This window comes from Zonotrichia albicollis, chromosome Z, assembly GCF_047830755.1.
Source record: "Zonotrichia albicollis isolate bZonAlb1 chromosome Z, bZonAlb1.hap1, whole genome shotgun sequence".
NCBI lineage: Eukaryota > Metazoa > Chordata > Aves > Passeriformes > Passerellidae > Zonotrichia > Zonotrichia albicollis.
This window is the reverse complement of record NC_133860.1, coordinates 39,049,631-39,072,650: the sequence shown is the minus strand read 5'-3', so window position 1 is coordinate 39,072,650 and position 23,020 is coordinate 39,049,631. Positions and strand designations below refer to the sequence as shown.

General features: G+C 38.5%; 1 protein-coding gene across 1 annotated transcript; it reads left to right on the top strand.

Moving 5' to 3' along the window:
• The first annotated feature begins 194 nt into the window (after positions 1 to 194).
• LOC102071668 (betaine--homocysteine S-methyltransferase 1) lies at positions 195 to 17,965 on the top strand. Its single transcript, XM_074532886.1, has 8 exons — positions 195 to 353; positions 4,112 to 4,244; positions 8,619 to 8,737; positions 10,712 to 10,903; positions 11,488 to 11,635; positions 12,481 to 12,663; positions 16,282 to 16,510; positions 16,983 to 17,965. The coding sequence occupies exons 1-8, from the start codon at positions 315 to 317 to the stop codon at positions 17,149 to 17,151; spliced, it is 1,212 nt and encodes a 403-aa protein (XP_074388987.1). The 5' UTR covers positions 195 to 314; the 3' UTR covers positions 17,152 to 17,965.
• Positions 17,966 to 23,020: the final 5,055 nt, after the last annotated feature.

Below are 23,020 nucleotides of genomic sequence, written 5' to 3'. Positions count from 1 at the left end.
TGCCCCGCCGAGCCCGGCCCTCCCGGACGAGGGCGCCGGACCGCCCCTTGGAGCCGGGGGGGCAGCCGGGGGGGCGCCTCCGCGCCTCGGGCCGGGCGGGGCAGCGGGAGGGAGCGGAGCTGCCCCGGCCGAACCAGAGCGCCCCGGGCAGTCAGGGGCCGGGCCGGGCCGGGCGGGGCGGGGGTACCGGCCGCAGCGCTGCCCACCGCGTCCCGCCTCCTCCTGGGGCTATAAACGAGCTGCCGGAGAGCCCACTGAGTGAGCGGAGGGTCGCACTGATTCGTCGAGGCAGCCAGCGGTCCTGTGCGAGGAAGATGCTGCCGATCAGGAAGACCGCGAAACAGGGCAAAAGGGTAAATCTCCTGCTTCCCTCCTTCGCGCAGAGCCGGCCGCTGCTCCCCCCGTCGCGGTGCCCTCCGCCGGCCGCCGCGGGCGGGCGCTGCCCCGGCTGGCGGGACGGGACGGTAAGGGGGAGCAGCCCCGCCGCGGGAGCCTGGCAGCGGGCAGGGCTCCGGCAGCGGGCAGGGCTCCCCGCCGCCTCTCCCGCCTCCGCGGGGTCGAGTCCGCGTAGAGGGCGGGAGCCGCTTCTTGACTGGCGCGACCCTCTCCGGTTAACCTCCCTCTAAGGTACTCGGTATCTCCGCAGGTAAGGCGATCTTGTGAAAACGTAAAATAAAGCCATAGCAATTGTAACTGTTCAGCATCGAGAAGTTAAGGACATTTGGGCATCGTTATGAGACAGATAAATTAGCTTGGTCTTAACGCAGTCACAGCCCATATAATCTTGGTTTCTCTGAACACATAGAATGGAGCCACCAGAGTATAAAACCATTTAGTGTAATGCTATTTGATACACAAGTCATGCAGGACTTGCTTTAAAACACACTTTAAAATAGTAAATTAAAATAGTAAATATTTTAAGGACAACCTGTCATTGGATGAGGTTTCTGTCTCCTGCCTGCTTTGTTTAAAAGGTCCAGATTTCTCACCCCTTGGTTAACATGACTGGTGTTTGTATAATATCAACCCAAACTCCTATGTATACATGCCCACTACTCCCCAGTTTAGCTAAAGGAATAAGCCAGGAAAAAGTTATCCAGGCAGCAGCAATTCATGCCATTAAGGCAAAGCTATGAACAATATCTAAGTCAAACTCTCTGACATACATCAGAACTGGTACCCTGTGCTGCTGCTTGACAAGGTCAGCAGAATGACATATTCTGTCTTCTATTTAAAGGACACTATTGCCATTAGTAGGGCACATCTTTCTCAGAATGGGTTTTACTCAATTTTATGTGTAGAGCAAAAGAGCTGAAAGAAATGGGAAGTCCATGAGCTCTAGGTAGGTCCTACAGGCAGTTTGATTATAAAAGAAGAAGGTATGGGGTATTAGTCTGCTTTTTATATTTTGGCATGTACCACCTAATTTCAACATCAAGCAGAAATTCCCCCTACAAGCGGTGGAGTTCGCTTTAGGGCTTGAGATGTGAATAGTTTTTTCAAGATTTCTTTTCTCTCTACTGATGAAAAGGTGGGTTATAGGTTGACCAAGCAGGATTTTCACTTAGACAGTACAGTTGCATGCCTAAAGAGGGCAGTGGGAATATCTTCATAGCGGCACTTCCACTCACGCTTTCCATGTATAGGCGTATGGGCCATGTGGTGCAACTTCCTTCATAGTAGCAAAAGTAAAGCCGCAAAAGACGGCTCAAAAAAGCCTTGGATAGCTTTTTATATATACTGGTTTTTGTAATTAAACATATTTTTTGTCTCCTACCAGATCACTTGACAGTAGAATATTGATCTGGATTAGACATAAGCGCACAGCAGTATGTCTCTGAACAAAACAATGTTGATGCTGAATTTTGGTTAGCTGTATGGTGGTTAAATAGGTGGTATTTTGCACAGTATATAAAGTAAATATGGTGTGAAGAGAAGATAGCAGACCTATAATGAAGTCTGCAAAAAGGTTATTTCCATTTGGATCCAGCATGAATCTCTCAAACTAAGGTTTTATTAAATATTTTGTGCTTTGTATTTATCTCTCCTGCCATTAGATACCCTGGGCTAGACTTAATATATCACAATATGTTAAGGTGCCATGGTCTATTCAAACGTGGCTTATGTTGCTTCTGTGTGCCAAAAATGAAGATTTGTACTTCAAAATGAAACAGAACTGTGAAGAAAAACTGCTATTAAATACTAGAAGTGACTTTTTAGAAGGAAGTTCTCTTGTTTATTTTACTTTTTCTGTTGTTAAATTACATTTAAATACATAATATAATAGTAAATACCTATATATGATGTCATTTTGTGTCTATTACTCAATGCTCAGTTAAAAAACAACTGAGGCTGCCTTTACATTAAAGATTTCATTTATTCTGCATGCCTCTTCTCTGCATATCAAATTTCTGAAGTAGGCTTCATCTACAAAAGATTCTTTGTCAGACAGAGGAAGCATGGACTCAAGCAGTGAGCTTTTGCTGGCCCCATTTGGGGCATTCTGTTATAAATGAAAGTAGGTTTATTGCAAGCACAATCTTCACAAAACCAGCTGGCATTTACTCTAAAATTGTTTCTCCCTGATTCTGTGGAAACAAAGATAAAAACTTGCACACTTTGTTGAAGTTTTAAAGTCAATGGGCTCAATATTTTGGCAAGTCCATAGTGGAATCTGATGCAGAGGTTTGCAGGCCAACACTTGGCAAAGCTCTGCGCAGCAGCTCTGTACAGACCAGTCCTGCCATTTGCTGCAATGCCAGTGCCTCAGCCAAAGTAGGCAACGCTCTCAGCCAGGCTTTGTGGCCTCCAAGGAGCTGACCCTGCTGTGCATGGTACTGAAACTGGCACAGCTGGCACGATGCTCCTTACTGCTGGAAAGGCCTTGTTCTTGTTCTGCCTAAACAGCAGCTCTGAGGCATCCTGAGCGTTTGTCTTTGTTGGATATATGGCATGAGAGAATTGTGTTAATGAAAAGGACACTATCAAGAAAGATAATAATTGAAGTTTGAAGGGTAATTGTAAAAAAAAACCTGTCCACTCAGCAAGAAAATCACACTCAACTCTATGTCCATAAGGCTTTTCTATTTCCTACTCCCTCAAACTTCTTCTGTTGAAATGAAGAAAACTGTGGATGGAAATTTCAGTCCTACCCTTGATTAATTCTTATCCTTTATTCACTACATATATATATGTAGTCTTCATTCAACCACTTCGTAATATAGATGGAGTTATGGTTGCCATCCAATTGTAGAAATCAATCCTACTCTAATAGTAGGTACTTCTTAGAAGTTTTGAACAAGGCAATGAAGCAATTAAAGGAATAAAAATGCAATGTATTTTAGGACAACCCAGTATTTTTTCTCATGTTTTTCAGTTTTACAAAAAAGATAATTGCCATTTTCCTTGCATTAGTGTGGAGTTCAAGGGAGAAGCAAGGCTTATCTTACATAGGGCTTTGTAAGGTTTGTAGTTTGGCACTCTAAAACATTTCAGGGCTGTGCAAAACCAACAGGATTATTTTTTGTTTTGTAAATCTGGGTAAGCAAACCCAGGCCTGTGAAAAGACTGTCAGAAACTGCAAGTCAGCTTTCTGAGATGTGTCTTGTTTGGTAGGAAACTGTTGCATGCTTACTTTTCTGTGGTGCCTGTTGTGCCATCTGGAGTCACAAGCTGCTTGTGGTAAGGCTCTGTGAAGGTGGCATTGGAAGCTGGAGAGCAGATGAGCTAATAGCGAGATCAGTGGTACTAGTGTCTAATTTTAAGTTTCTCATGTATTCTACAGAGAATTTGAGATGGCGTGTTACTTTCATAGGAACATCTCTGGACCACTGACTTGCAGTTCTGGAAACAATGTCTCAGGAATACAATATAACTGACTAATGAGAAGTTTTACACATAATATATGTGTGTATATTAAAGCCTTATGCTGAAAAAGAGCAGATCTACCATTCTTTAATTAGAATTTTACAAAGGAAATTTATTACTTTTTATTATCGTGGCAAAAATATTTCTGATAGCTCACAGATATTTATGTCTGCCTTGCAAATACGGGAAAAAGCCATCAAACTGAAGAACTGTAATTGTTAACCTGCCCTCATGCTTTCTTCAGGGTATCCTAGAACGCTTGGACGCTGGAGAAATTGTGATCGGAGATGGGGGATTTGTCTTTGCTCTTGAAAAGAGGGGATATGTAAAAGCTGGGCCTTGGACTCCTGAAGCAACTGTAGAACATCCAGAAGCAGGTCAGTTTTACTGGGAAATTATATTCCTATAGTGAATGTAAACAATGTAATGGTTGGCTAAGTAATAAATATATAGAGCTCTTAGTAGATTTTTAAATAGAAGTGTTCCTTGACACTGTAGAATTGCATGAAGAACAGCCTAAAACCAGCTCATCTTTCCTGTTTCTCTTGCTCTAACACTGGCCAAAATCAGTTTGCTCTGTAAGAATATGAGTAGTGCAAACATCTACTGATATCTCTTCAGAATGCTCTCCCAATCTTCAATAACTTGCATCCCAGGGACTTTTTCATGCAGATGTAGTTATATTTGTGTTTAATAACGTTCAGTGATTTCTTTCTCATGGATTTGTCCAGTCTGTTTTTGCGCTGATCATTTAAAGCTTCTCGTTTAAAGTACCTTATGAAAAGGAATTCTGCAGTTAACTATCTGATTTGTTTTGTTCTAGTCATTCATTTATATTTGTAATCTAAAATAGTTTTTTTATTATTTCTTGCCAAGAAATGGCAGTTTTTAATAAACATTGTCATGGGAGTATTTAATGTTTCTGGCTCCACTGTAAAATGGGGAATGATAAACCTGATAGGAACCTAAAAAAAACCATTTAACAGAGTAACTCTCTTAAAGTGGACAGAGAGAAAATGACCAACTATTTTATGCCTTCCTGTGTAAAGACTGTAGTGTTAATCATAAATAGTGCAGAAGCGGATGGTATTATCTATTTATGCATGCTTCATTACAAGATAGCATTTGCCCTAATAATATGATGTGCGCTTAATCCCACAAGTCAATTCAGAACTTCCTGGGGAAAAAATTTCTTTCTTCCAAGTGTTTTCTATTCCAAGTTAGTTTTTTCTGCTATACAGGAGAAGAAGGAAGAGGAGTAGAAGGAGAGATACCTTAGTTCTCTCTGCTACATCACTTTGTACAATTCACCTATTTATTCAGCCTAATATTTCTCAGCCTTCAAATGTCACTTATGTGTCACTTAGCATCCCTAATTTAGGGTTATGGGCAGCTTTAGATAATGCAGAGCTCCAGGAAAGGTTTAAGGATGGATGACCTAATTTGCTGACTCTCATCTCCCAAAGAGACATTCTATCATCTCTCTATTTCTCTCCACGTCTACCTCTGTCTGGCCCTGCATGTTCCATTTTACAGCTCATAGCACTTGTCCCATGCTCTTTCTTTCCCCTTTTCTTGGTATTTTTGCAGCTCAAAAGCCCTCCCCACTCTGCGCATGTCTTTTATAGGCTATTTATAAATCCACCCTTCAGGGCAAATCTGCTGATTTCCTTTTGTGCAGTGGGGCTTCTTTCCCTCCATGCTTTTGCTCCTGCTTGCTCAAGGGTCATGTTACTTTGAAAGCAGATGTAATAGAACACAAGGAGCAACTGGCAGAGACAGTGGGTGTAAAAACCATACAGCTACCAGAGCTTCTTGTCCTTATAAGGAAAGGAAAAGGAGGGAAGTTCTGAGAAGGCAGGAAGGAATTAAAAAAAAAAAAAGAGTTCAAGGCCATTAACTGTATTAGAGAAGAGGGAATTTGCCAACTGGTAATTGTAGAAATTAGGAGATCTATATTTTTCTTCTGAGACAGATTAGGGATTGCTCTGTGCTGAGCTGTAGGCGTGGGTGCTTATTGCTCCTATCTCCTGTGTCTTTTATGTAATGTCCAACTCATGATGGATTTAAATAAAAAATTGGCATTACACATCTGACTCCTAAAATGCATCAAATTATTAATAATGTTTTAGCCTCATGTGTGACTTTCATTCCCATTTCTCAAATGCTGGAGGAAGCGTGCTGGAAGTCGCACAAGTAAACTACAGAGTGGTTTGGGTTTTTGATATTGCACAGTGCTGTGAGTTTCATAAGAACAACAGTGTATTCTATTGGTAAAGCTATTTGCTTGAGGTTGAATGAGATTCAGGCTGATAGTTATAGCATTATTGTCTCCTATTCACAACCTGGTATTTTGGGGTATGAAGTTCCTTAATCACATGTTTTAGATTTCATTTTCCTACTTATGTCACCATCCATATTCACACAAAACCCAGGCCTTCTTCTAGGAATGGTCTACTAATGAAATGTCATAGAGCATTTGTGAAAATATTTGTAGATTTTTTTTCTTTTCTTATTTCCTGACCAGTTTTCATCAATGCTTCCTCATTCAGGAAGATGAAAAAGAACCCACTAGAAACATAAAGTCCTTGTATTTGGGATCAGTGGCCTATTGTTATGATGTAGGAAAAAGAATACTCCAAGCACTACAACTTTTTTGTCCCTTCATAAAGATGTGACAGTGAAATTTGATCCCAGACATTCAGGCAGATTCCAAAAACTTTTTGAACAGTACCTCTGCTACAACCTATGTTCCTGGAAAGATTTTTGTGACTGCTGGGCAAAGAAGCACTGTGTTAAATCACCTGTGTAGTAAAAAAATAAGCACTTTGAAGTTACCCAAAGCAGCAACTAGAAATAAAATACTGTACCAGTAGAGACAAGCAAGAGACACTACAGCGACCCTTCATTGAAAGCAGAGATGCTTGCATGTATGCACATTAAATCTAGCAACACAAAATGCTCTTTGAGCTTCTCTGCTGCAGAAAGCTACGTTTGTTGCAGAATACGGGAGTAATTTTATTCTCGCGACAAACTTGCTGTTTTTTTAGTGACACAAACTGTGTCTGTAGACAATGAGTTGTGATAAACTAGGACTTCAGGAAAACCTTTCTAAACCTCTGCCATAGCAATTGCAGTGTTCTTGTGCATCTAGGTAATAAGTATCTTGTGTACAGTAAGTAAGGAACTCCTGTATTTGCTACAAGCTGTTAAGCATTTAACTCTGTTTTACATGATCAGTAGCATTCTAGTAATTATTGTAACTATTATTCTGTGGGTATATATATAAAATCAATTAATAGTTCCTGTTCTGTTGCTGTTATGGCAATTGAAGTATACTGCTTACAGCCAGAAAGGCATGACTACCATTACAGAACCTTTTCCCAAAGTCCTAATGTAGGAAATTTGTCTATTCAAAGTAATGGTAACCTTTCCTTTAAAAGGATTGCTGTTGATGTAGTAAAATCATCATGTGGAGACATAATGATGATTGTGAGTGATTTGTGCTGTGAGTCACTTTTCTGGAGCAACAAATCTTATTTTAAGTAAGGATGTATTTAGCAAGATAGAGCTTTGGTTTTGGCTGACTATACTCTTTTAAAATTTTGCTAGGGGAGAAAACTGAAAAATGTAGAATAGAGGAGGCAATGAAACACTCTAATCTTCCATATAATTATCATGCCCCTTAATTTGTTGCTATGATCCTTTCTTTGGTTTTCTTCTTCGTAATATGTAAGCCAAGAGAAGAAGGCTTTTTCATTCGAAGAGCCTTTTGTCTGGTGTTCCTTGTTATGCTTTCACATTATTTTGTCAGACATCAGTTATCCCTTCCTAAATCACTATACAAAAGCTCTATCAAGCCCTACATCTGGGAGATCTGAAGGACTGCAGAAAATAGAGGATTGTCAAGATGGCCGGCAAAACTGAATCTGCAGCTAAACTATGTAGAAAACTTCAGTCATTCTTAACGGTAAAGAATGAAGAAGAAAATTTTCTACCCAATGTTTTGATGGTGAGAAGAAAGAAATTCTATGCAGACTCAAGTACTGCTTCTAACTTCTCATAATTGGTCTTCTAGTAAACACAATGTCACTTATTTTGCAAGATTACATCAACAAACACTGGATTTGGGTATTGGAATATGGCTCCCAATATAACCAGTTAGATGGTGCCTGGGCCAGTTCTGACCCTCGCTGCTGGGCCAAAGGCAGCACTGTGGTGTTTTACCCCAGAGATACCTTGGCTGCTGGAGAGTGCAGCGGGCCACAGGCGCAAGTCCAGGCTTGTCAGGACTCCGTTTACCTCAGGAGAGAGCTTCTGTTGATGGTGAAGAGAAGGAAGGGGTGGACTCTGCTGGAGGGTTATATCCAGATGTTTATTCCACGGTCACAGAGGTCTGAGCCGGGGCAATTCCTCCAACAGAATGGAGGCCGCATGGTCTGATTAACCTTTTAAGCTCAGGGCAGGGGAAGGGGAGGGGACAGGTGAGCCACCAACCAGGTGAAGGGGCAGGGTCTCAAGGGACTAGGGACACCTATACGGGCCAATGTCCCCCAGGCCTGAGGGACCAATCACACGACGCCTTGCTGGTATGTTAGCCTGATTGACAGGGCACACTCAGCAAGGGGCGAGGGGGCAGGGAGAGAGGGATAGGCACACCTGGGAAGGGACCGGAAGTTTAAAACAGGACATTGCAACACACCGCAACATTTGGGGATAACACACTAATAACCTTGTCTCTTAATTTGCAGTTCGTCAGCTTCACCGAGAATTCCTCAGAGCTGGATCCAATGTTCTGCAGACCTTCACCTTTTATGCCAGTGAGGACAAACTAGAGAACAGGGGCAATTATGTAGCTGAGAAAATAAGTGTGAGTAAACCAGTTTTGGAGATACAAAATAAGTTGATCAATTTCAAAAGGTTTAGCAAAGGTATTATCAAGTTTGTCCTAACATATTTGAGGACCAGAGAATGAGATGATGGAATTTCAGAGTTTGAAATAGCAAAAAAACAAAGTGAAGTGACAAAAACCCCAAACCAAAACAAAAATCAAACACAAAATTGGGAAAGGATGAAGAGGGGAAGGAGAATGCCTACATTGTATTTTTCTGTATTTTTATCTGAGGAGATCGGTTTATGGAGTTTAGGTACAAAGATTATAGAGAGTACTAAATGCAGAGAGAGCAAAACTAGTGAGAAAATGGAGATGTTTTAGAATCCAGAGAAATTACTGAACTGTAAAAATGGTGAAGAATCTTAGAGAATAATGAACAGCTAACGAGAACAAAATGTTTTTAGAACCACATCTTCATTAAGTGGCAACTAAAGTAATCCAAGCTATACACTGTATTCAATATTCCCCTCCTCTTGTGTGAAGGTAATTTTTACATCAGCAGAAGTACCCTGTCAGTGTCTTCTTACCCCCTACACAGAGGAACTGTAGGATTCTGTGTGTGTTTACTAGACACAGGCTCGAGGCCTAGTGGAATTCCTGGCCAAACATTTCTGTATAATACCTTTGATACTAGAATGTTTGGCATTGAATGGTTTCTCTGATCCTGTTCCTTTGGTCCTACTGTACATTCTATCTTCTGCAAACTAGAGAAAATTCTCCAGGGCTCAGGGAAGAAGGAATAGCTGTATCTGTGAAGATATCCTCAGTCAGAAATTAGAACAATCTGGACACTAGGGAAACACTTGAGGCTTAATTGTGTTCATCCCAAAATGTCATATGACCAAATTTATCTGAAATGCTGGACCTTTTACTACACTGAAATGTCTGAAGTGGTAGTCCCAGAAACACAGTAACCCTGGAACAAGCCAATGCTTCAATTCTTGCTGACGTGCAAAATTATAGAGACTGGAGAGCACCTGGTGTTTGGATAGCATTACATCAAACATCTCAAAATTTATTTCCTGCCAGTTCTAGAATCAGGTTGCTCCAGGATTTAACTAATTTATGGTTCCACCTCACAGAGTTCCCAAAGATGTAGCCATGCACAAATGCAAATGAAAGACAATCTGTCAGCAACCACTTTAAAAATCAGCTGGGTTTTTGAGGCAGCCATGTAAAACTTCAGCAGAGAGAAGCTTATGGACTTAGAGACTTCTAAATAGTCTGTGGACTGCAGAGAACCTGCTGTAATCAATACTTTTCAAATACCACAAATAATGATTCTTTTTCCCAGATTTTTTTTTCTCAGTTTAACCTCTTTTTGAAAAGCTGTTCTGGTCACTCCAATTTAGATATAGAAGGAATATGACTTCCAGTCTTGGTGATAAATTAGCAATATTTTTCCCTTTCTTTAAGTTGGCAAGTTTAATATCACATAATTAATGCTTTCTTTCAAAAAATGTCTTAAATAACCCTGTGTGAATATTATATCGGGGGTGGGAGGTTAATTATCAGAAAAGTAAAATATATTTTAAAAAAGAAAAGTTAAAATTTTCATATATCTTGTTTTCCATTCAAAATTTCAGAATGAAAACATATGCTTAGGTGTAACTAACTCATTTTGTGAGAAGCAAAGAAAATTCCACTTCACACCAAATATTTGGTTTTTATAGCTATTTGTGTAAGATCTATTAAAGGTAATGTATTTTGTAGTATTTGACAATATGATAACTTAGAGGAGGCAAATTATTTTTCTAATGTTTGTTGCTGTTTAAAAGAATCTTATCTTCCTAATCAAGATTACTCTCAAAATCCATTTGATTTTAATTGCATTTAGTTTAAATTTAACAAAAATATGGAAAAGACATTATGACATCTCACTGTTTTTGACCTTCTAGGGTTCTGCATACCTCTGGTAAGATAAAACTAACAGGTTCTATGTTCACACAGTGCCAAAAAGTGAATGAAGCTGCTTGTGACATTGCAAGAGAAGTAGCTAATGAAGGTGATGCTTTAGTGGCTGGAGGAGTCAGTCAAACACCATCTTACTTAAGCTGCAAGGATAAAACAGAGGTTAAAGCAGCCTTTCGAAAGCAACTGGAAGTCTTTATGAAGAAGAATGTGGACTTCTTAATTGCAGAGGTAAATCTGTAAAAATAAGTATGTGCCTTCAACTGGCACGGTGTTAACTTTTAAGATGTCTAGCCTATTTTAGGAAGTATCCCTACATGTTTCTACCTCCTTCAAGATTTTCTGCTGTGCTTTTTTCTCAGTAGTATCAGATATTTTTTGTAAATGCCCACCAATATCTGCAGGTGTTCTAGAATAGGATCTTTGAACTTCATTCCTACCTAAGTCAAGTAAAATTTTGTACGAATACAAAGACAAAATATTGCTGGGATCTGGACTAATCCCTATTTCTTCAAGTACGTGGAAAGCAACCTAAGACAACTTTTCTAGTTGACTATAGGTCTTGGGTTAATCCATGATTAATCTCCCCTGTGGGCATTCTTGTTCTGAAACAAAAGTAACATTATTTTTAATTTATTTTAACTCATTTTTAAAAATCCTTTTTTAACTGTGTGGCCAGTAAACTCAATTGAATTATGTTAGTATAAATCAGAAAATTATCAAATCATTGTATTGATGGTTAATTTGGGGTCTGTATAGGAATTTTTATATTTCTTTGCTGAGAAACAAAATCACCTAGTTTTAATTTTTTTCAGTATTTTGAGCATGTTGAAGAGGCTGTCTGGGCAGTTGAAGTTCTAAAAGAATCTGGAAAGCCAGTTGCAGCTACGATGTGCATTGGTCCAGAAGGAGACATGCATGGAGTGTCCCCTGGACAATGTGCTGTCCAGCTGGTAAAGGCTGGTAAGAATCTGTTTTAATGTGCCCTTTGAAAATATGGAAAAAGTCCCTAATTATTTAAATAAATAGAGGTGTATGCCAAGTAGGTAGCTTCCCAGTTGTATCTGATAGGAGTTATGACTCTGTAGAAAAGTCTTTATGTGTACTTTACTGGAACATATGGAAATATAGCTACGAAATACTTGATTATCTCTATGAAATGGGTAAGAGCAGTAGCCATAGAAAACTGATACTGAATACAGCAAAATCCTAAACCTGCTCAAATTTCATTGCAGACCCATCCCCAAATTCTAGAATCACAAGAACAAAGCTGCTTTTGATTCTCTGCTCTTGTTTTTGCACACAGCTCAAGATGAGAAAATTAAGAGAATGACAAAATTAATAATATTGTCTATGAAACTCTGTTTTCTATGGAACAAGGGGAAGGGCAGAAGAAACTAATCAGGGGCACGATGGGTGAAGATACACAAGTTTACATATCTATCCTAAAGTACTCTTTTCCTTTCAAGTTATAGTTGAAATCCAAAGGTTGAACTTGTGTTAGAAACCTGCCACGTGTTTCCATATGTGCCTCTACATAATCAGATTTTACTGATTAAACACTGTAGGAGGGTAGAAGGAAAAACATCTGTAGAAGATGTGATTAATCATTAGAAAGGTAAAGAGGAGTGCAGCTGAGATGTAAATGGCATGATCAACCTCAGGAGAGTTGTGCCAGGCTGTAGCACAGCTGCCTTGTTTCCATAGCACTGGTGTGAAGGTGGACAACACTGCTTCTAGAGTGCTGTGGAACTTTCATCTCCCACTTTCTGGGGAACTGTGACTTGAAGTTACTTTCCTCCTCCTAGGTGCTTCTATAGTTGGAGTCAACTGCCATTTTGATCCAGAAACTTCCATCGAAACTGTGAGGCTGATGAAAGAGGGATTGCAGGCTGCTAAACTGAAAGCCCACCTGATGTGCCAGCCACTTGCTTTTCATACTCCTGATTGTGGAAAGCAGGGATTTATTGATCTTCCGGAATTTCCCTTTGGTAAGACAAGGGTATATTTTTTGTTGGTGGTGTTGCTTTATTGGCTGTTCCTGGCTTTTATTGCCTCCAGCTTTTAGTACAGCTGAAGCTGCCAGGTGTTCTTCTATTCAATATGAGTCCTAGTTATCCTGTCTGGCATATCCTAGTTATCCTAGTCCTGGCATTTTCCAGACAGATCAATAAAAATAATACCGGAGTAAAGATCATCCACATAGGGAGAACACTTCAGTAGTATCACAGCATGTAACTCAATGTATAATTATGATGAGACGAGTTAAAAATGCTACAATCTAAATTAATTTAAAAAATATTCTTCCTCATGCTATAGAACCCTGTTCAGGACTGCTGTAAACAGTCCAAAAGGCAGCAGCAAATGTAGTAAAAAAGCATCATTTTTCTGGGTTGTGATATGTATCCCACAAGTCCTACATTTACTTGTGTAAGAGTTTAATCTACAATGCAGTACAATTGATATAGGAACATTATTAGTGCACTCATAATATTTAAATCTTGTAAGTGTGACTGTCTAATGTACGTGACATTAGAGAGACACCAGAAAGGGGACTTTAGTATTGCTAACAAATTAGCAGTTTGGAGTAGAAAACTCCATGTATGCTCAGGAGAAACTCTACAAAAACTGGGAGAGTTAGCCATTTAATATTTATATAAGGCTTGTGTATTTAGGGCTTCTTTTCATGTGAGTGTTTTGTCCTATAACATGAGGGCAAAATCAGCTTAAACATTTTAAGGCTGATTAGAAAATTCTTTCATTTTCAGATAACATACACTCTTCTTTTCAAGATCAAAGTAAACGGTCCCAAAACGTTCACAATTGGAATTTGCAGCAAAAAAACCTGAGAAGTAGATGTGATTTTCAGGAAGTTCGTTGTTCTTCTTTAAATTCCTCTCTTTAAATAAATGAAGGAAAGAGAATAAAGCATAAGCCTGGGGCATTCATTAAATGGTAATAACACATCTGAGTCCTGAAAATATCTAAGATGTTTAAAAGTGTTAGGAACTCATTTATGCTCTTCATTCCTTCATATAGTTCCTCTGATTGCAGGCAGGGAAAAAAAAAGTCAAACAGATGCAGTAAGCAATCAAATGAATGAAAGGATTCACTCTGGTTTGTTATGGTTCTTGGCTTGTGTGCTATAAGCAATCTGTATGACATCTCAGCATTTAGAATTTCCATGAATAATTAATTGGTGAAGACCTGCTCTGTGAGTGTTTTCAAAACCCTGAAGTAGTAATTGATTTCTTGACAGCAGATAATCTCTTCAGTAAATCATTTTTAAACTGACCAAATTACCTGATTTTCATGAAGGCAATAACAGGGATATTTAGATTTCTGAAGAGTACATATACTCTCTACAGGGCAACAAGATCTAAGTTTCTAGGGAAACATTAGTTTGTCAGTATGTTGTATTGACAAACTCCAGCAATTAGATGCCAGAAAGATTTATTTTTCTGTAGATTTGTTTCCATTTTTCTATGTTTTCTCTTGTGTTTTATTGCAATTTCTCTGAAATGTCACCAGTTAAATAAGGAAAATGTTTTAGAAAGAAATGACCTGGTCACTGAAAGCATACCCAATTATCTCAAGGGTAGATATATTGAGGGGGCAAATCAAGGAGCATGTTACAGTTTTTCTTAATCAAGAACTGTTAAGTTAGAGATATTTAATTCTGAATAAAGCCAAGAAAAGTATTGCATTGACAGACATGGAAAAAAATAAATAAAATGTTAGTCAGTTTTGGGAAGGAATCCACTTTAAAGACGAGGATGTTGTGTGGCACAGTATCAAATGCTTTGTGGAAGTCCAGGAAGGTGACATTCATCACTCTGCTCTACCAATGCTGTAACCCCATTACAGGAGGCCACCAAATTTGTAGGCACGGTTTGCCCTCAGTAAAGTCATGTTGGCTGCCACCAATCACATCCTCATTTTCCATGTGCCTTAGTACATGTTTCAGATTATTTGATCTAAGGTTTTTCTGGGCATTGTAAGACTGACTGGTCTCTCTTTCTCTGGCATTTCCCTTTCTGCCTTTTTAAAAGTGTGGGTTATGTTTCCTTTTCTCCAGTCACTAGGAACTTCACTGGACTGTCACAAGTATTCAAGTATGATGGACTGTGGCTTAGCCACTTCAGCTGCCATCAAATCAATGCATCTCATCAGGTCACATGGATTGTGACAGGGTGATGGAGATGACAGGGAAACAACCTATACTGTTCCCCTGATGCTTAGTTGCTTATACAGGTGTATGTTGAGTGCACAATGATGCATTCTTACTGTTGATCATTTGTATAAATTTTGCATTAGCTTTTAAATAATATATGAAAGAAGAAGAAATAATGCATTTGTGCTTCTGATGCTTTCTATCGCAACTGCAACACTGTACAAAAGTTTTTTTTTTATTTGAACAGCTTTCTAAAATGCTTAATCAAAGTTTTCCAGGCCACATTACTCCATCTACTTTTCCTTTGTCTCATCTTTCCCTCTGAGAGCAGTAATTTTCTTTATAAGCATCTTTAGTTGTCTCCCTTCTGCTTTTTTATTTGTAAACCTGATTCTTAACTATAAAATGGACTTAGGCTATATCTGCTTTGTATCAACTTCTTGCATGTTAGACATTTTTGGGACAGGACAGTGGGACATTCTTCGATCCTACTCTCCTTTGTTGCTGGAGCCTTACTACCTCAACCACAGCTTCTTTGCCCAGCAGTGTTCAGTGCACAGACATGATGCTGCACTCAACTGATAACCATGCTGGTTCACATCCTGCAGATGTGCATATCCATTAAGAAGTGGGAGGATTTTTGTCTTTTTATTTCTGTATTTTCATTTCTTTAAGTTTCTTCTTCAGTCCCCATTCTTTTCTTTCCAGTTATGCCACTCTTGTGCCTCCAGCTCCTTGAGGTGTGCTTTTCACTTTTTACTCCTTATTTCCACAAGTCTATTCTCTCAGGTCTCATTATTCCATCACAATGCTCAACAAAACTTGCAACAGAGATGGCATTCTAACTTGCCTACACACAGAGCTTTCCACAAGGAACGAGGTGTTTTGAGGCAGCAAGCTGCTCATGACTGGGGTTATACCTAAGGGTTGGTCTAAGAAATAGCTAAGATCCCAGCTGAAACAACCGGCTGCCAATATCAGATTGTGGAATAAAGCATTTCTGAGGAATAATTACCAGGATTATTCCTGTGCCAGTAGGCTGATACCTTCTCCTTTCACAGATCAGTGTGTGTAAATCAGTTTTTCCAGGTATTGATTGTTTATTAGGAAATGTAGCCATAACATTGAAAGTATTCCAATTCTTCAGCTAAGAACTCTGCAGAGTGGGAAACATGATCCACCTCAGAAGATACTAGGTGCTGTTTTGGCAGGCCAAACATGCTTACAAGCACTGGTCAGTGGAGCACTGCAGAAAAAGCTAGCCTTCTAAAAGTTTCAATCTCTGATTCTAGGTCAGACAGTTCAAACACATACATCTACATCTACAACCACTTTTGCAAACAGAGTGCAAATGTTCCAACAGCATGATTTCTTACCAAAACAATGGATAAAAATTGGACTATGATGGAAACCTAAGATATTAATGTCTTTGCAGGTCTGGAGCCAAGAATTGCCACAAGATGGGACATTCAAAAATATGCAAGAAAGGCCTATGACTTAGGAATTCGTTTCATTGGAGGCTGCTGTGGATTTGAGCCATACCACATCCGAGCAATAGCTGAGGAGTTGGCACCTGAAAGAGGATTTTTGCCAGAAGCTTCTGAGAAACATGGTAGCTGGGGTGATAACCTGAGCATGCATACTAAACCCTGGGTGAGAGCAAGGTATGTATATCTGACCTGGAAACCAACACACCTTTTGCAAAGGCTTACATTGCTCCACAGAGCACACTGGCTTAGCTGATACGGGCATCTAAATATCACTGTAAAGATTTTATGGTTAGAATTCTATGTTTTATGTTTAATCTCCAAGAATTAAAGCTAACATAAGAGCAGGGAAAGGGTTGAAGGAGAAGTAGAGGAGATCTTGTGAATGTAATTAATGACAATGAAAAGGAGAATATTGTATATCAGCTCCTAATGGTGGCTTGCTTACAGTATTCCTTTCAAAGACTGAAAAATACTTTTAAAGCATGTAGCATTTAATTGCATGTTTTCATTCATACTTCTATATATAAATATAATGTCCATCTTTACAAGTTAGATGACCCTTTGCAATTGTCTTCTAAGTCACATTTCTTTTAATATGTTATGAGGTACTGGGAAAAAAACCCTGAGTTTCTTTTTCCTTATTTAGGGCAAGAAAAGAATACTGGGAGAATCTGAAGCCTGCTTCTGGCAGGCCATATTGTCCTTGCATGTCAAAGCCAGATGGCTGGGGAGTGACCAGAGGAGCCAAGGAGCTGATGCAACAGAAAGAAGCAACAACAGAACAACAGCTGAAGGAGCTCTTCCAGAAAAAGTAGTTCTAATCCACTGCAGTTATATAAATCTTAAAATGATTTATCTGCAGACCATCTCATGCTTCAGAAGAAAATCTGTGAAGATGAGTACTGTGTTGATTTATCAGTTAAAATGTAATGAAAGAGACAAAATGCAGAAAAAATGTGATTACATATGTCTAACTTTGATAATGAAATCCTTCTCTGGACCAATAGTTTAGAGAATACACAGTAAAAAGTAATTTTGGATTCTCATAACAATTGAGCTTCTGTTAGCTGAGTGCCATTAATTGGGTAGACACAGAAATACCTGGAAAGTCATAACTGGCTCTACTCACCTGTGAAGAAAGAAAAAGCCACCTATAAATACAGTGTCAATGGACTTCAACTCCCAAGTCTTTTTTCAGTTTGGTTTCATAGGAGCTTCCTCAGACCTCAAGATTTGTTGAGAACTAGTGCAGGAACACAAAAACTGCCAATTATTTGTGGTCACTTTCTTGGTTTCAACAGAACAAAAGTAAAATGGAAAATATATCTTATAATTGTTATCAAAACCTAAGGAAAATGAGATATTGCAGGAATTTCTTATATGCAGAGAGCTTTTAGAAGAGAAAAATGGCAGGTAGACAAAACTCAGTTTTTGTCTTAAGGTACCATGTACACAAGATTTACTCTTCTGGGGATTAAAAGGCTTAAGAAATTACTCTGCAATCTGAAGAAATGTCAAATAAATTAAAAATAATATAATGAAATACTATTGTATTATCTTCACACCTTAAGCTGTAAAATCTCAAAAGCTATATTGTATCTCCAGTAAAAAACTAATTTTCAAATGATACAGCTTATTTCTGGGAATCTTGCTTTAATTACTTGGTTATCTTAAAACAGTAGGTTTCTAAGATATAACTCCCATTTAAAAGAGCAGTACACATGTTTGGGGGGTTTTTTGTTGTCTTTTGTTGGGTTTTTTTTAATCTGATTGATTCATTCTGCAATCTTAGTTTTAACAAATGAAAAACTCTGTTAGGAAATAGATCAATCCATTCAAGTTTAGAAAACCCATGGAATTTGTACACTGATTTGTTTTCAAATGAGATAAGGTTTTCATAGAAAGGGTACCACTATATTTAGAACTTGTAAAACCCCATATTTCCATCATTCATTTTTGTAAGTACCACCCAACTTCAATTTCTGTTTAGAATGAATTTTCACCCATCCTACATGAAGGCAACTACCTTTATGAAAATCTCATTCTCACAGTCAGTGTTGAAAGATGTAGTTAGACTACTTTTCATGTATAAGCTTATTTCCTTGTTTCTATATAAGCTTATTTCCTTGTTTCTATCCATGCTGACATTCTGCAGTTCAGGAAACTCTTACATAGACAGCACTTCAGTGAGAAACTTAATGCATCCTTTTCTGACTGTTATTGGCAGACAGGTTTAAGCCTGCCTTCCCCAGGCTTAAAACATATTAAAACACTTACTAGTTAGAAATTTGGCCTGAAAGACAAAAGCAGACAAACCAAGAAAATTGATATTTTAAAATGCAGATTATTTGGAAAGCATCTGAGTATATACTTTATATGCTTTATAAACTCCTTTCCTTCCTAAGTGATTCTCAACATTACCTCTGCAGAGAGTGAATATTGCAAAATCTGTAAAACAGGAATGGCAGATCTTCGATCATCATCAAAATGCATGTAGCATTAAGAACATACGCTTGATTAGGTGGCCTAAAACAAAGGCTACAACCAGTACAGAGGTGGTTTGAACAATTATTACCTGTTTAGGGACTTCTTGTTGCACAGAATGCTGTTTGATCATCATACACTAACTATATGAGTAGCTGGGCTGATTTTTTGGAAACCATCATAATGTGCAAAAATTTGTATTGAAATGAATGACTTCACAACACAGAATACTGAAAAGAACCTGGTATTTAAGAAAATATGATTTTTGAATTTTTGGTATCCAGTTGAAAAGGATGAATTTTAACATATTATGATGAGAAATACTTAAAGGCCATTTAAAGACATGGAACATGAGAGCTGGACCAAGAGCAGGGTGAAACAAACATTCCCTGTTTTATTCATATCACAGGCTGGACTTATAAAGGAATTTCCAGTGGGATGGAAACAATTTCAGTATGCTTTATTGATCACTAATAAACTCAATCCACTAAGAAAACCCAAACTCCACCCAAAAAAATCCAACACCACTGTCCTCAAAAAAACACCCCAAACTCAAAAAACCACCAACCAGCAAAGCCAACCGGGCTACGAAGCTTTCTTTCCCATTTGTTTCTGTGTAACAATTTAGGCATAAGGAAATGGTTAGATTTTCACATGTTTCTAATGGTTAGTTACATGACTTGTTAAGGAAATTAGAAAAGCCAACAGCACCGTCCTAGGAAATTTGGTTCCCTGGAAAGCCTTTCTGAAAACTTTAGGAGGTGAAAGGGGCTTTAGAGGGCTAGCTCCTGTATTTAGTACCCTAAGGATCATTTATTTGTAGGGCAAGGTGTTTTCTTAACCTGTTTGGAAATAAATCTAATGATGTAGCTTCCATGACAACATCAGGTTAGTTCAATGTCTATAATCACAGAAACACAAAATATTTGGAGTTGGAAGGGACCCCCAAGGATTGTGTTTGGTTACTTCACCCTTAACAAAATTTTCCTAATTTGAATGTTCCTTGGTGGAATTTATTCTTTCTCTATTATTTTTCATTGTTTTTCTCCATTATTTCTTTACAGCTCGTTAGAGACATGAAGACACGAAGAATCTCTTCCTTTGCTAAAGTCTGTTGTACATTTGAAGACTTAAATACACTCCTTGTTTTTCTCTCAATCAAACATACCCTGTTCATTCATTCTTCCCTCTGAGTCTATGATTCATCATGTACCCAGAAATCACCTCCATCAGATCTTTATCCAGACCTTGCTGTCTCCTATGGTTTTTTATCTGTGAGCTGAAGTGAAGTGATCTGAATATCAGAAGCACAGATCCAGGAGTGAAAAGCTAAAGTCTTTGACATTTCTAACATCTAAAGAATAATTCTTACTCATAACACCGAATGTCAGGCCAAGAGGGACCTGGACAAACCATACACTTCAGAAACTATTAGCTATCTAGCCATATTAGGAGATGGCTACATATTAAGTAAGCTCTGAAGTTTCCAAAAATTTAACGCATAAAAAGGCCTAAAAACCTGCTGTGTAATGGTCAGTTGTTGGTCTGATTTATCTGTAAACCAAAAAATGCAAGGAGGGTGTTGTAAAAAAGGAAAATTGGGAGTTAGTAACAGAACACACTTTTTTTTTGCAGAAAACACAGCTTTTCTCCCCCCCTGCTCTTTTGAAAAGAAAGTTTTCTAAGATTTCTACTAAATCTGACATCTTCAGTTACCACAAATTTCTTCCTAAAGCAGTTAATGGCTCCGCCTTTCTTTCAACTCTATTCACAAATGCAATGGCAGGTTCAGTGACATTTTTAAAATCTAAATGTCGAACGAAGTGGATTCATGTATCTGTCTTGTTCTGCTCCATTGATGTAAAAAAATATTGAACATAAACTAATCTACTTTAATCCTGCATTTAATTAAGTATAGACACCAGTGAAATAGGACAGAATATTATGGGAAATTATATAGGGCAGAATATTACGGTAAAATACATTATTTCAGCAGCTTGCTCTGTTACAAAGTTCTTTGTTACCTTTTTCTTATGTTCCACTTTATTCAGATAGATAGTATTTGACACAAATTTTAGGAAATCATGATACTGAATCTTGCCAGTGTGTGTACTTTCCTATGCACAACTCCTGAGAGAGCCAGCAATCAATTACGTCCATACATTAGGGAATCTGAAGATGGACTTCCCATATATTTTGGTCAACTACAACTCAGAGCCTCTGTGTCTAGTAAAGTTGTGTATCTGAAAGAAAAACAAATTTGGGTAATAGGACTTGATGCTATCAGAGTGGAGAGTAGGAATTTCAAAGCAGATTGAGAAGGGTATGTTTGGAATGGGGAGAAGTATGACTTAGAATTGACAAAGCAACAGCAAACATGCATCAATCAAACTAAGCTTTACAAGCTTTGCCAGTTGTCACTGGGTGGTTCAAAAATGTTTTGTGGCAGTCATTTGCAAACATTTGCATGTTATTGTTTTTGTGCAATTGAAGAAAGAGATCAAGTGGCAACTGTAACATGAGAAGGAAGTTCTCTATCAGTTTTTATTTATAATCAGTCAATCAAACAAACAAACAAAAAATAGGTCAGTTCTACCCAAGAGAAAAAACAAGAATACTTTAGATCATACTTTAGGTCAAGCAGCGCTATTTTTCTGCTCCATGCAGCAAATTTTGCATGTTCTTTTCAATTATGTCAGCTGTTTTCCTGGAATATCCTGCTGGCTCTTCCTACAAAGGGTTTTATTAAAAAAGCACTTCACCGGAGCATCAGAGTATTACAGACCCATGGAGAATCAAAGGTGTATCCTATGAAGGCAAAGGCTTTTTTTAAAAAATCATGCTTTCCAGTATATAATTTTTTTCTCTGATGTTTTCTGTATGATGAAATCTCAGTAAATTGTACTTAACAAGCGCAGATCTGGAGCAGCCTGTGCGCACGCTGCCTGCAGGTGGCGCTGTGCGCGGCCGCAGCGCTGGGCAGGAGGGGCCCTCTGATGGCCCCTCACATCTGCGCGCACGGACACAAACCACAATAGCTGCTAATTCCAATTTAACTTCACAAAAGGCTTAATTACGCCTGTATTTGCTACTAAACAAGGAACTGTCTTCTTTACAAGAACTGTAAAAGCTAATTAAGTCTCCAGTTGTGCAACATTTCAGTATTATTTTACTTCCTGAATAAAAGGACTGACTGGACTAAAGTTTTTTATTGAAAATGGCCAGGTCTGCTCTCATCTTAACAAAAATCAAATTATGTACAGTGTAGACTACCATTTTAAATTATAGAGAATGGACAAAGGAGAGAAAGGTTGAAACAGGGACAGGACAGAGGCAAAGAGGCACTGTGAGCAATATTAAATGAGGTACATCACTACGTCTACCACACGACCAGGCAGAATTTAGATGTGATAGGCATGAACATCCATGTCCTCTATAGACACTGCTTCCTGCAAGGGTATACCTTGAAAGGTTTTTCTCTGTTATTTTGGCAAAACTGCCCCATAACTGAACAACAAGTTGAGGATGTATTCTTTAAATCTTCTGTTTTTCCTAATGCTTCTATTCATGTGAGAATTCTTGTCTCAGACAAATCATTGTTATTCCACCCTACTCTCATACTGCTACACCTGTGTTTAATGTGACTGGTTCTGCTGGTTCTTCCAGGCAGACAGGACTCTTAAAGATAATTAGTATTTGCACCATTGATCTGAAAGACAATTTGCTGGGGGGTTTTTTCAGACCTGAAGCTGTACATGCTCCAGTCAGTTCACGTGATATCGAGGCACAAAGGGACGCAAACAGGATTAGCTGTTTTGCCTAGGAATGAAGCAATCCTCCTGTATCATAATGGTGCACCTTATCCATCCTGTGGGAATATAAAACTTCCTACATGTGGGAATATAAAACATTGCAAAGGTGTGAGAGCGTGGCCAGGCCATACTCCAGTTACTTTTGGCTAGAAAATTAAAATAGTTTATCAGTTTTGTCATGTTATCCTGTGGAAGAATGGCTGCATAAGAGTATGAAAGTAAAGAATTAAATTAAAATCTTTACTTTTATGCTTTACAGAATTGTTACAAACTGCCCAAGGTGTAACAACATAGTAAGTCAGACTTTTGGTTTTTATGTGTAATTTTTACGAGAATGCTTAGCTTAGAGTGTCCTGAGGTATTACTGAAAAGCTGTGTCTGGAAATTG